The sequence below is a fragment of the Lineus longissimus genome, chromosome 6, assembly GCF_910592395.1.
Source record: "Lineus longissimus chromosome 6, tnLinLong1.2, whole genome shotgun sequence".
NCBI lineage: Eukaryota > Metazoa > Nemertea > Pilidiophora > Heteronemertea > Lineidae > Lineus > Lineus longissimus.
In genome coordinates this window covers 15,869,197-15,883,970 of record NC_088313.1, presented here as the reverse complement: position 1 = coordinate 15,883,970, position 14,774 = coordinate 15,869,197, and the positions used below count along the sequence as shown (strand labels likewise).

At 42.6% G+C, this 14,774-nt stretch overlaps 2 protein-coding genes across 2 annotated transcripts; one reads left to right on the top strand and one right to left on the bottom strand.

Annotated features, from left to right (window-relative positions):
- Window positions 1-4,685: 4,685 nt before the first annotated feature.
- LOC135489293 (nucleolar protein 56-like) lies at window positions 4,686-10,643 on the bottom strand. The gene is made up of 11 exons (XM_064774582.1): window positions 10,594-10,643; window positions 9,652-9,859; window positions 9,248-9,415; window positions 8,597-8,795; window positions 7,988-8,175; window positions 7,621-7,772; window positions 7,276-7,376; window positions 6,773-6,921; window positions 6,315-6,436; window positions 5,924-6,007; window positions 4,686-5,768 (listed from the first exon to the last, which is right to left on the bottom strand). Exons 1-11 carry the CDS (start codon window positions 10,597-10,599, stop codon window positions 5,547-5,549), a joined length of 1,599 nt encoding a protein of 532 aa, XP_064630652.1. The 5' UTR covers window positions 10,600-10,643; the 3' UTR covers window positions 4,686-5,546.
- Window positions 10,644-10,756: 113 nt separating this feature from the next.
- On the top strand, window positions 10,757-14,257 carry LOC135489294 (polycomb group RING finger protein 3-like). The gene is made up of 9 exons (XM_064774584.1): window positions 10,757-11,118; window positions 11,450-11,591; window positions 11,865-11,961; window positions 12,195-12,250; window positions 12,472-12,531; window positions 12,722-12,852; window positions 13,008-13,106; window positions 13,313-13,393; window positions 13,620-14,257. The coding sequence occupies exons 1-9, from the start codon at window positions 10,867-10,869 to the stop codon at window positions 13,719-13,721; spliced, it is 1,020 nt and encodes a 339-aa protein (XP_064630654.1). The 5' UTR covers window positions 10,757-10,866; the 3' UTR covers window positions 13,722-14,257.
- The last annotated feature ends 517 nt before the right edge of the window (window positions 14,258-14,774 follow it).

The window sequence follows — 14,774 nt, the reverse complement described above, 5'->3', positions numbered from 1 at the left end:
AAAAAGATCACCTCAAAACAAAGCATAACCAACGAGGGATATTCCTACTGAGTGATATTCACATGATACTTCCAAAACAACATATTCCTACCTTAATCCCGATATCTATACTATGTCATCCATCAAGAAAAGTTTGAGATTTTCAAAACATGGTAGTGGTTCTCAATGATAACAGTCTCGTCAATGCTCGAACCCGCATCGCATTGATTGTGCATTGGTTGGACAAGTCTGGTTAGAGCAAGACTACCAATCTCCCGCGCTTAGAACAGGGCCTACTGTACAATCGGCAAGAAAACGTTGCGACTTCGGCTGATGAGTATCAGGAACGAAAAATGTATCAGTCGTCTAGCCAGTTTGACATACATTTGTACTTTTGCAATCTTTTGTTCAGCTCAGCTTTCACCGTCCTTCTTCGAGTGGTCCAGAAAATGTTTTATAAAGCCTTCTGAACCAAGGGCCTGACATTAAGACATAATCACAACTACGGATGTACGCAGCCACTACACTGCTGTAGGCTTGCTTTTATGTCTCAGAAAAGGATTTATGAGGCCTTGTAAACGAAGGGCCACACATGGAGACATTGTCACAACCTATCTCTCCCCTCAAACTTCCTTGCAAAACAGGGTGTCTTAGAGAGACAACGACAGGTCGACTGGGGGCTACACCAGGGCGTGGTGTAATCGATAAACCCGCTGTCTCATTGACATCCTCTTGTAGAGAGCTACAACCCAGACAATCACATATAAGACAGCGGCTCTATCAATTACAGTACGCCCTGGTGTTGTCGCCAGTAGAAGTAACGTGACCGTCTGTCTTCATGAGCAGGCAGCAGATCTATCCGTTGTCCTCATGGCCGAGTTGTGACTGTCTTCAAAGGGCATTGAGAAAGGAGCTATCCATTACAGTACGCTCTGGTGTTGCCAAATTACTAAGGAGGTTGTCTCTACGGCCCGGTGGCAGGAAGTGACTGTCTTCAAAGGGCATTGAGAAAGCAGCTATCCATTACAGTACGCTCTGGTGTTGCCAAATTACTAAGGAGGTTGTCTCTACGGCCCGGTGGCAGGAAGTGACTGTCTTCAAAGGGCATTGAGAAAGCAGCTATCCATTACAGTACGCTCTGGTGTTGCCAAATTACTAAGGAGGTTGTCTCTACGGCCCGGTGGCAGGAAGTGACTGTCTTCAAAGGGCATTGAGAAAGCAGCTCTATCCATTGCAGTACGCTCTGGTGTTGCCAAATTACTAAGGAGGTTGTCTCTACGGCCCGGTGGCAGGAAGTGACTGTCTTCCAAGTGCATTGAGACTGCAGCTCTATCCATCTACGCCTTTGTATTGTCCCAAATGCACATGATTGTGTCTCTGTGGCAGAGTTGTGACTTACTCTCTTCAAGAGAGCAGCTCTATCCGTTGTGTATGTGGTCAGGTTGTGATTGTCTTCAGGGGGTCTATTCATTGATTGCAGGTGCTAGTGTTGTCCCCAGTACATGTGGCGTTGCCTCTCAAGGGGACATTGAGAAACCAGCCTGTTGTCCATTGGAGTACACTCGGATTGTTTCCATCACATAGGATGTTGTCTCTTTGGCCAGGTGGTAACTGTCTTCAGGGCGCATCGAGAAACCAGCCTGTTGTCAATTGCAGTACGCTCGGGTTGTTTCCATTACATGGGATGTTGTCCCTTTGGCCAGGTGGTGACTGTCTTCAAGGCGCATTGAGAAACCAGCCTGTTGTCCATTGGAGTACACTCGGATTGTTTCCATTGCATAGGACGTTGTCTCTTTGGCCAGGTGGTGACTGTCTTCAAGGCGCATTGAGAAACCAGCCTGTTGTCCATTGGAGTACACTCGGATTGTTTCCATTGCATAGGACGTTGTCTCTTTGGCCAGGTGGTGACTGTCTTCAAGGCGCATTGAGAAACCAGCCTGTTGTCCATTGGAGTACGCTCGGATTGTTTTTCTATTGCATAGTACGTTGTCTCTTTGGCAAGGTGGTGACTGTCTTCAAGGCGAATTGAGAAACCAGCTAGTTGTCCATTGGAGTACGCTCGGATTGTTTTTCTATTGCATAGGAGCCTGTCTCTTTGGCCAGGTGGTGACTGTCTTCAAGGCCCATTGAGAAACCAGCCTGTTGTCCATTGGAGTATGCTCGGGTTGTTTCCATTGCATAGGACGTTGTCTCTTTGGCCAGGTGGTGACTGTCTTCAAGGCGAATCGAGAAACCAGCCTGTTGTCCATTGAAGTACGCTCGGATTGTTTCCACTGCATAGGACGTTGTCTCTTTGGCCAGGTGGTGACTGTCTTCAAGGCGAATCGAGAAACCAGCCTGTTGTCCATTGGAGTACACTCGGATTGTTTCCATTGCAAAGGACGTTGTGGTGAATGTCTTCAAGGTGCATTGAGAAACCAGCCTGTTGTCCATTGCAGTACGTCCTGATGTTGTTCCTATTATACAGTCTCTTTGGCCAGGTGGTGACTGTCTTCAAGAGCCCTCCAGAAACCAGCTCTATCCATTGCAGTACGTCCTGATATTGTTCCTATTATACAGGACGTTGTCTCTTTGGCCAGGTGGTGACTGTCTTTAAGAGCCCTCCAGAAACTAGCTTTATCCATTGCAGTACGTCCTGATGTTGTTCCTATTATACAGTCTCTTTTGCCAGGTGGTGACTGTCTTCAAGAGCCCTCCAGAAACCAGCTCTATCCATTGCAGTACGTCCTGATGTTGTTACTATTATACAGTCTCTTTGGCCAGGTGGTGACTGTCTTCAAGAGCCCTCCAGAAACCAGCTCTATCCATTGCAGTACGTCCTGATGTTGTTCCTGTTATACAGTCTCTTTGGCCAGGTGGTGACTGTCTTCAAGAGCCCTCCAGAAACCAGCTCTATCCATTGCAGTACGTCCTGATGTTGTTCCTGTTATACAGTCTCTTTGGCCAGGTGGTGACTGTCTTCAAGAGCCCTCCAGAAACTAGCTTTATCCATTGCAGTACGTCCTGATGTTGTTCCTATTATACAGTCTCTTTTGCCAGGTGGTGACTGTCTTCAATAGCTCTCCAGAAACCAGCTCTATCCATTGCAGTACGTCCTGATGTTGTTCCTATTATACAGTCTCTTTGGCCAGGTGGTGACTGTCTTCAAGAGCCCTCCAGAAGCCAGCTCTATCCATTGCAGTACGTCCTGATGTTGTTCCTGTTATACAGTCTCTTTGGCCAGGTGGTGACTGTCTTCAAGAGCTCTCCAGAAACCAGCTCTATCCATTGCAGTACGTCCTGATGTTGTTCCTATTATACAGTCTCTTTGGCCAGGTGGTGATTGTCTTCAAGAGCCCTCCAGAAACCAGCCCTATCCATTGCAGTACGTCCTGATGTTGTTCCTATTATACAGCACGTTGTCTCTTTGGGCAGGTGGTGACTGTCTTCAAGAGCCCTCCAGAAACCAGCCCTATCCATTGCAGTACGTCCTAATGTTGTTCCTATTATTCAGTCTCTTTGGCCAGCTGGTGACTGTCTTCAATAGCTCTCCAGAAACCAGCTGTATCCATTGCAGCACGTCCTGATGTTGTTCCTATTATACAGCACGTTGTCTCTTTGGGCAGGTGGTGACTGTCTTCAAGAGCCATCAAGAAAGCAGCTCTTTCCATTGCAGGACGCACTGATGTTATTCCCATTACACAGGAAGCTGTCACTTTGGCCAGGTGACAACAACTGTCTTCAAGATCACATCAAGACAGCAGCTAGCTTGATCTATCTGTTACAATACCTTCTGCTGTTGTCCCCAGGATATGTGACATTGTCTCAATGGTATGTCCTAACTTTTTCATTGAGACAGCAGCTCTATCCATTACAGAATGCCCTGCTTGTGTCCCCAATGTCCATGGCCAGGTTAAGGAGATCTTCAAGAGCGCATTGGGACAGCATATCCAGCAGCATATCCATTGCAGAAGGCCCTGGAATGGATGCACCAGAGGGAAGGTGAGAATGCTAGGAGGGCCTTTGTAATTAAAGAGGAAGTTGACTCTTCGTGTCAGAAAGGCACAATCTGTGATGCTACCCAAGACCAGAGACAACCAAGCCATAGAGAACATCACATAAATCTAGATTTATTGGTGGTCCCAATAATGAAATGCCTGGGGCTGGAGAGACAATGAGGCAATGTATTTGGGACAGGTGGATGCATGGCAGTGTGGAGGTGGGACACTTCAGTAATCTCGGTTTGACTCTAGATTTTGCCAGTGTGGAGTCCTTCTGCACTGTACAAGCCAGATGTCGTGTGAAGTGAAGGGAATCCAAGTCCCTCTCATGGTGAAATCACTTATCAAGTGATCCAAAAGGAAAGTAACCACGTCTCTCTTCGAGTTCATTGTACTTTGTTAAAGTCCACAATGAAGCAAGTAGAGATGTCCAGTCAGTCTGTGTAAGACCTGAATGTATACAGCATTTCCTTGGCAGGGGCAGCAGTGTGTTTTTCCTTGAATACATGTACCAAAGGACAATCAATTTCACCGTGGCCAATGGTAAATGTACATGTACAGTTGATGTATCACAGGATGGACGAATCCATTGACAATGTTATTTGTTGACAGGAATCTGCAAACTACAATATCAAAGAAGATGGTCAATGGATTCTTCTCTCCTGTAATATAACAAGCACCCCATTTGCCACAGTGCATTTGATCAGCCAAAAATCTAACTAGAGAAAGCGTTCAGATTTTACACATCTTTATCTAAAATCATGATCAGAATTGATTATCAATGAAAATAAAATGCTTTCAATAAGTTTAGAAAACTTTTCATAACCCAGAATGTTTCCATTGGAGTTTTTAGGGTAAATACACAACATTGCAATTCATCCAACTCGACACTAGATGGTCAAAGTCATTAATTCTTCAGAATAAAACACTTTTATAAGCCAGGATTTTAACAGATGCCCGAGTGAGCTAGTCATCAAATCAGTCACTGTTCAGCCCTCAAAACCCACTTGATTAAAACTTGCAGATTTCCATGCCCCAGTTTATCAGTGATCACTAAAAACAGGTAATGTATTGACATTTTTTTCTGGTACTGCGGCAATAATACCTTTACTACATCTTTCAATTGCACCTTCATCAGAAACACTTCCACAATGTTAAAACAAATATATCTATGGTACTTCCAAGAAATGATATACATTGTAATTCATTTGTCTCTCAACACACTTATCCTATCCTATCTAATGCCTGCACACCACTCCCGATGAAGCAGTGATCAGCTCTCAAAGAGGCAGTCCATATCCAAACAGTCACAGTTCGCCTTCAACCACAATAACCACAGTGGCAAACCACAATGAATATACTGGTTACGGGCCGCATTAGAATCACCCAAATCGTTTCACAGACAAATTTAAGAGGGGTTAACTGCACTTCTTCACATGCTGCATAAGATTCTGGCCAGTCCATTACGGCTCATAACCAGTATAATCATTTTGATAGGCCACTGTGACAACCACATCCGAATAAGTCCCTCTCAGATAGTTCAGATACCATACACGAGACAATATCTAACTCGATGCTTGGAAACATCTACTTCTTGCTCTTCTTCTTTTTCTTCTTGGATGGAGTTTCCGTATCCTCCTCCATAGTGGTATCCATGGTTTCATCGGCAGCCTTGACCTTCTTCTTTTTCTTCTTTGGGGTTTCCGTTTCCTCTTCCATGGTGGTCTCCATTGTGTCGTCTGCCCCCTTCGACTTCTTCTTTTTCTTCTTCTTTGGTGTTTCTTCTTCAACCTCCATTGCTTCATCCTCCTACAGAACAGAAAAACACATTACTTCAGGCCATCCCAAACTAAGTTGCTTTTATTTCCGAAAAAGTTTAAGGAATGTTTGTGTACAAACATTGTGCTTGGGTTTATGCTTGTGAGTGTTTGTGATTTTTCTGATCAATTCATTTCTGCTCTCACCTGTGTCATCTCCTCTGCTTTCCTCTTTTCTTTCTTCTTTTTCTTCTTGTCTTTCTTGGTGATTTGTTTCTGTACCACGCCAGCCTGAAACACATGAAAATACTTTCAGGTATCCATATCATTTTAGAAAAAAAACTGCTTTTTATAACAAATCCTTCAATGTTGTGTTCAGCCAACTACACTGGTCTTAAGCTTGCCACATCGCATGTTACTCCAGAGATGTAATTTGCATCGTACAATCTACATACATGTAGGTACACAGGGGCACCATTTGCAACTTTTCACAAATGATGTTGGACACCTGCTCAGGAACAGGCCAATCAGACACCCTATACAAGCTCCAAGGCCTGCCAGTTAAACTGAATAATACATGACAGACGCCGACTCTCACCTCTTCCACTGCCTCTTTCATGACATCAATGTTCTTCTTTGGTGCCTCACCACTCTCATAGAACTTGAGCCTGTCCTCAACCTGCTGCTTCAGATGATCACCAAACACGGATGTGGGAATTTCTAAAAGGGAAATTAATTATTCATGTTGTGTCTGTTGATATTCAACAACAGTTATCTGTTTTCCCTTGCAGCAAACCTCATACAGAAATCTCTAGCTGCAGGAGTGAGCAAGTGCTTCCTAACCCAAAACATTCGAATATGGCAAATAATACTTTTACTTTTCGCAAGAGAGGTAATTTCAGGTGATTCTGGGCCCTATTACACCGTGGCTGATGCAAGCAAAAGCCCTGCAAATTTCCAGAGCGCTCTTCCATGAGCAAGTCCCGACACAGTTTTAACAATTACAATTCAGCGTAACACTAATCTATGATGACATTGATTCCCAATGATGCTTACCTGAGAAACAATCAATCCTTGAAGCAATTGAACACTTGTTGGCCAGGTATCTCGAGATGCGGCCCTTGTTGGCTGTTGCAGCCCGTCCAATGAAGGTGGAATGGAAGATGAGTCCATACTTAGGTGTGTTACCTCGCGTCTTTAGAGCCCTGGAATGGAAAGAAGATAATTAGAGCAGGAAAACCAACAGCAAAGGCGGTATAACTTCAGTATCAACACGAGCCCAATCAATGCAATGCAATGGTCTCATAATTTTTATACTGCTCAAAGGTGAAGACTGACAACCATATCAGGGTATGTTGTGACAGGACATTAGTTCTGCACGTCTTAAACTCTTCCTTTCACAGAACATCAGTCATTGAACATCGAACTTCATTCATACAGACTTACAGAACTTTAAAAAATTCAGAGCAAGATACTTATGTGACTAGTGAATACACGATATTAGGTCATCAGCAACGAACTATTGCTTAATCAAAAGTTAGACAGTTGCTTTGTCTCACCTAAAGAGTGCCTTCTCTGCTCCAAGGATCTGTACTGTTGACGCAGGATACTTGGCCAAGTTAGTGAGACTACCAGCGTGTGATATCAACCGAGCTCCGACCTGAAATCACAACATGATCATGAGAAATATGATCCACTCAACAACAACAGTGGCAGAGTAGAACACAAGAAATTGGAATTGAAGAATATCAGAAGCACCAAATCTTGCCTTTTTGACCTGGGTTGCGTCTCTAAAGATACAAAAGCAAACTTTTCTTGCAGATGTGTTTTTTCAATATTGAAATAGAACCATATCAAATTGTCTGATCCATCTTAAAATCACACCAAGCTCTGAATCTACGTACCTGTTCTCCAATGAGAGATGATAAGTTAGGGGCGCACTGGTTCATCTTGCTGAGCAGATACTCGTGCAAACTCTTGCGATATTCTGCCAAGGCAATAACGCGGTTGGCAAACAGCTCAATGTTAATCAAATCAATCTCGGAGATGTCCATTCCTGAAATGAAATAAAAGAGAAATACTAAGTAAAACATACTGCTTATTGCATTTTAAGGCCACAAACATGTCACTTCAAATCAGGGTTGGTTCACTCTGAAGTCATGGACTAAGGCAGAAAGTAATGTTTGAAATCCTGAACTGGCAGCCGCAATATCAGGTAACTTTGTCAAAGGTGCCGGCATAAAAAATAAAGGCGAAAAGATGACTACCTACCCATGGAGGACCTTGACGCATCGAGGACTGCTTGTGCCTTGGCACTGTCCATGACGATTTCTTCGATGGCTTCCAAGTGTTCCTCGTCCAACAATTTGCGATTCCCGATCAGCTTCACACACCTGGCAAACGTGTAGTTATCGTTGACAATCTTCACGAGTTCTGGGAAGTGATAGGAGTACCATTCTCTGAAGCACAAGACCACCGAGTTAATCTTACCATCAATTCCAAATTCCATAGCCCAACAAAACCTGTCGAGTAGACAGAACTTCTCTGTGTTTGAAGACTATGTTTACATTCACTCTTTTGAAATGTTTTTTGCATGTGTCTACAGTAGGATACCAATTTGGTTAATTGGCCTAGTTACTCATAAACTGGTAAGGAGGAGTTCGGCACAACCAACTCTCCACTTGGATCGGCTGTTTTGCTTCCCCTGACATAGGCACAATGAACCTTGATTATACATCGCATTGCACCAAGAAGGAAACGTAGTCAGGTCTTCACCTCTTGGTTTAATTTCCTTGATCTAGTTGCCCACGAAGTAGCGATGTTATGTAGAATACACTCATTGTCAATGTCAGTTTTCGAAAATGACAAATCAAGTATTACCTGATTCTCATAGCAAATGTGTTGATGTCCTTGTCCAGTTGGTCCAGTAGGGAGATACTCTGGATGATCATGTTATCCACCCTGTGTACATTGAACTTCACCTTGCACCTGGAATAACTGTGACCAAGACCCAGTTGTGCCTTGCCTGAAGTCTGCGCCGTCAGTCCTTTCACCATGTTGTGGAAATGGCAGCGAATACCTGCAATAAAAGAATGTTCAGTTGACCTCCCTTAGCGGACACCTCTCTATTAAGGACACTAGTTTTGGTCCCAAATTGGTAGTTTCTATTCAATTTGACCTCGCTAATCAGGACACCTCTCTATTAAGGACAGCACTTGCCAGTCCCGAAGGTGTCCTTAATAGAGAAGTACTGTACATCACTCATGATAAACTGCTGTAATTGAAGTAGACTAGAATTTTGTCAGTCGAGTTTTCTTGCGGACTCCGAGTCTCCTTCAACCAAGAAGCCACACTCGAATAACAGGACTATGCTCTGTGAACATTGCCCCAATGCAGAAAAACCACTGCTGAATACAGCCTGCTGCTACATTCACCACCAGCACATTGATGAGACAACAGGATTAATGTACTGTTTGATAAGACATCACTTTCAGCAAATAAATATCCCGCTGTTCACTCTCTTTTACTCACCTCTGACAATTTCTGGCACAACTCCAGTGAACTGACATGTGATACCCATCTCCTCCTGAATAGATGAACCAATTTTGCTGTCAGCAACACCAAGAATTGACTTGGACTTCTTACCAGGCTTGGGCATATTGGTTTCAAGAAACAGACGCAGGTCTTCATGCAACAGGCCTAAAATACAGATGGGTTTGATTCATTATTAGTCCACTCAAACAGCGATGATTTCTGTTATTTAGAAGTAAAACAGCAACTTGGCCTTTGCTGAGGTCTGCCATAGGTTCCTACAGTAATTCTAGCTTGGAGTGATCTCTTTTGAACTGAGGCAATGCCCCCCTTTTAACATTTATCAGAAGAAATTCTGTGTGTTTAGAGGGCACCCTTTCACCAAAACAGTATGGAAAACTTACCCTCAGAAATGCTGTTCATGTTATCCAATGCATTTGTACCACTCTTGAATGGTGTGAAGGCAACCATTTTCACAATCGAGTTGAACTTGCTGAGATCTGTCACGCTTGCTTCAACCTCAGGCAGAAGCATGCCAACTTCTTCGAACTCCTTGACTTTGAACAATGCATATCCAGATGCATGTTCAAATAGTACATGGAACTGTTGAGGCTGAAATAAAGGTGTTTAAACATCTGTTAAGTTCGGAATTTGAAAACAAAGTAACAGAATCCATAAAATATCATTTTTAGGTTTGTTTTGGCTGATCAATCACTTTCGACTCGGGCCATAATGACTACGTATGATTAAATAAGCCAGTTGCGACCATATCCCCCTTGTTTACCAACAAAGACTTGTCTTCAGGTAAAAGTGAAATGATATTTTCGTTCTATAAAACTTGCATGGCATGGGTGATTTCAGTTCTTAAAGTTCAACTGCCGAGCAGCCTTAGCGCATGCTGTTGTGCTGGCTCAGTGGCTGGATCGACAATTGAACTGGGTAAGGCCGGTTTGTTTTAAGAATGGATGGCCTTTAGCTTTCTTTCAAAACCAAGCACAGTACATTGACTTATCATTGAGTGAATGTTTAACTGGACACAACAATATGTTTATCAACAAGGCTATGGTCTAAGGCTAAAATATAATAGGGCCTTGGGGTATTGTCCGAATTTAGGATAACCTCAAGAGGACATGTACACAGGGAAACAAGAACAACCGTTTGTCGGATAAGATTCGAAAGTAGGTTTAGAGGCAACAAAGTTCATAACATGGATATTTCTTGACGTCTGTTTGTTGGGTTAGGTTAGCTAGTTCAATTATGCAACAAATGTTGGTTATTAAACGGTATATTCATGTATTTTTTTGAAATAATTTGCCACGAGCCAAATCGGGACCATGTGCGCTTACCGCCATGTTAAGTTTTGCTGACGAAGCTCATTTCTTACACGACCTGTGATTGGTCAATAATTTAGAATGACTCCTTCTCCACCAATCAAAGTTGGTTTCTCTCAAGGATGTCGAACGAAATTTAAAGGGGCGCTGGCGTGGCAATTTTGTGAATTACCGGGAAATGCGCATTCCGCGTGTCACGTTACGAAACAAACGGGGTCACCACGCCCGTGTAAGGCCTGGTGCTGGCAGTTAGGTTCAATTTTCGAAACAAAATTAAAGATCTTTGAGATGTCATTACCTATGGAAACTGGGAAAAAGAAACTTGGCCGACCATTTGGGGCTAAAACGGGCTGCGTTGCTCAAAGATTGAGCATGGGATTGGGACGAGGGCGTGGTCGAGGAAGCCTGAATAAGCTGATAAGGTCTTCAATTTTGCATCAAAAACATGCCGATTTGAGGATGAAAATGTTGAACAGGGGAAAGGAGTTCCCTGAAGAGGAGGAAGAACCTAGTGGTGGGCAAGGCAACTGCGAAGAGCGGGTAAGCATTGCCTTGGGAGGAAAGGGTTCCAAGGGCCAGATAATTAAGGGGGCATACCAATTTTGTGGTTAAAATTACCCTCACCACTACAATATATATAAGCCTAGACTTCTAACACTTCTTAACTACACAAGGTGACTGAAAGTAGAACAATGATTGGGCATGATAATATGCCAACACTACTTCGTATCTGCATGAAAATTTTGTTTATACTGAGATATCGTCAACAATTATACTTAATAGGCTATTCCATGTTGAAGCCTATCGTGGCAGATGACTGGATATTGACCGGAAGATAGCATTACCAGGTCTCCACATGTTATATTTTCAGGATGATGAAGAGGGGCGGGTCAAAGTGTTTGTGCCTGAAAACAGGACTATCCGCTTGACAGACATCAACCCTTTTATTACGTGTCAACTGTGCTGTGGGTACCTGATAAACGCCGTCACCATAGTCGAATGTCTTCATACTTGTAAGTATGACACCTAGGGTATGAGTATGCCCCACCAGAAATCCTAGCTCTGACACTAATTAGGACGTCAAAGTTCTTTAAAACAGTCTAAATCTGTCTGAAGCCGGTGAGGAAGAATGGGAATGCTGGTTCGATACTATAGAACTGCCTGGACATGAATAGTCTGCTCTAAAAAGACCGTGCTCCAGTATGTGTTAGAAAACAAAGTTGAGATTGAAGTTGAGTATTCCTCTGTCAATTCAATATTCTTGAGTTATCTCATCTTCATTGCAGTTTGTCATAGTTGTTTAGTCAAACACTTCTATGTCCACCTGAAGTGTCCTGCCTGTGATATTCTTGTCCATCCAACAAATCCTATGGCCAATGTCAAGTAAGTGTTGATTCGCATAATGACTGGTACACGGAGACCTAATATTCCTCATCCCACCACATCTTTCGAAACAGCAACAGCACTCTGTTGGATGTCTAAAAGTTCTGACTGAAGACTAAACTTGAAGACGTCGGCCGACCTGAGGACTACAGCCCAATTGTCCAGTGGTCACATCCGCAGAACTACGAATTCCATGCTGCCATCTTTTCTGATTCCCAACGTCTTTATTTCAGATATGATCAACTGAAACAAGAAATAGTCTCAAAGCTACTTCCTAGTTTACTAACTGGTGGGTAATCAAAAACACTGGATTAAAACTCTCTATTTCACAATTAGAAGTCTTCAACATGAAGTTGTGACAAATTTTTGGTAGGGCTTGCAGCAAGGCAAATTTACAATATATGTAACTTATATTTACCTAAGCCACAGAGAAAAACAAGGAACACGAATGCCATAGGCCTTTAAAGAGATTCCTATGTCATATTGAAAACCTGTCATATTCGTTTGCAGAGGAAGAGGAGAGAGAGAGGAAATTCTACATTTCAAAGGGACTTCCTGTGCCACAAAAAGGTGAGTTGGGTGATTTTTTAACAGATTTTGTCCTCTGTGTAAGAGAAGGATATCCACCCTTTACATGTAAGTGCAAGTGAAGTCTCCCTCCAATAGTGTCGTAACTCATTTAACTTGGATATGAAGAGTTTTATTGCCACATGAGATAATCTGTTTTGATTTTGATCTTGTTGTTGTTCATCTGTTACAGAAGATTTGTCAAAGAAAACAAACGAGCCTACCTCTGAAGAGAAGAAGAAAGTCCGGCCTAAAGAGCGTCATCGACTTGTGTCACTGGTGCTCGAGTTTGAGGGATGTGGCACCGGTGTTGACCGGTGTCGGGTAAGTTGCCCCACAGTGAGGCCTATCAACTATTTTCCTGAGAAAACTAGTGACCGTTTAGTACATGTACCGATGACACTTGTTGATAGTTTCTTTGCACCTAAATTTGGAACATGCAATACCTGAACATGTACAAAATGTTTCTGTCCTTTCAGCCATTATCGAAGAGGTTTATCCGGGTGACGTCGAATGCTACGGTACAAAATGTGCAACACTTTATCAGGAAGAAGCATAACCTGAGTGACAATTGCCAGGTAAGTCGAGAACAGCTACTGTTTGCACTGACGATGTTATTTTGCAGTTTGCGAGACAATTGTGAAATTAAGACAAATTTCCACTCTGGTGTGCCATTAACACAGAATTTGTCTGCTGTCAATTGAAAGTTTAGTAAATGCAGAGTCTCTTTTGGTTTACCCAATCATTATCGACATATTCATTTGGGTTTTGTGTCTTCTTGCAGATCAAGGTGTGCTGTGATATGTATGAGTTGAATGAGGAGTTGTCATTGGAGTACATCAGGCAAACACTCTTTGATGATCAGGTGAGTATTCATTCAAGGGTGAAAATGCCTATTCTGAAATCGGTTTTGGTCTACATGTACACTTCCATTTTTGGTGAGACAACATATACCTCCATATTGATATCACTTCCTTTAAAAAGTAATCCTGTCGTTCATCAACACAAGTTCAAAGATATTCTAGTAAAAAGCTATCCTTCTTTGAGCTGTTGTAATATCAAAAATATTATATGTATTCTTTCTTTTTCAGGAGTGCATTATTCCCCTCCAATATCGATTTGAAAAGCGGGTCAGCGAGGATAAGTCATTCTATACAGGCAGGACAAGAAATACAGAAGACGAATTTCTCTGAGGATACTAGACTTTCCCACCAAGTGACTTGCGTTCAACTTGGATGCAATTCTAGTTTGCCATTCTTGTACAATTAGAACCACATGTAGAAACTTTGAACATGAGACAATGAGCCAATATCAAAGTGATGTTACACAAAATAGGAAAGTTCCTCAGGTCATGATTTGGGCAGTATTCAAGAGGAGGCAGTTTTCAATTTTTAATTACAATATTAATATGAGATTTCATAAAGGGTTAGGGCTGCTATTTGGAGCAGAAGCCCATCGTTTACTTGAGGGACATTCCTGATATATTTCATGCTTCAAGGTCAGTATTTGTACATTCCATATTCAAGACAATTGTACACTGGATGATGTAGCCAGCAAGTGTATGGTGCATCTTGATATCTGTAGCTTGGTCAGTGTGAGGAAATTGTATATGAAATTGAAACGCCTGAGTGCCGTTTTTTTATACGGGTTGACCATTCTTTTGGAGCCTTTGAGCTGTTTAATGAAGAAATGTACATACTGCTTAACTAATGTTCGTTAATAAAATCAACTGTTGCTATTCATGATTTTTCGGATTCATTTTGTGTGGTCAATTGGAACACCCATGGGAGGTCACGACACAAATACTGTAAACCGTGCATGTATCGGACTCGAATAAACTGGATACTCACTTACAATGGACCTGTCTTCTGTAGAAGTCCCAACAATAGAGATCACAAGTCACTGGACACTACATGAATGTAGAACGACTGTGACACCTCGAGAATCACATTGCGACAAGTCCCCCCTCTAACATTTAGTAACCTCTGAACTTCTTCAGCATTTGTCCTGCATTGAGGCAATATTCGCAAGTATTCCTTCTCAATTGTGGGATGAGCGTGTCTTTTTACATGCTACTAGGGTTAGGACTCCATCTACCAGCCAGAGGAAGAGTCTATCACAGGCTGTCCATGTTCTCACTTGGTGGGGTCTTTTGGTTGGCCTAGAATATATAGACAGACACCAGATACAATGTACAAGGAACCTCACTTTTGAGTCTCATTTAAAGGACTGGCTGTTAAGAGCCG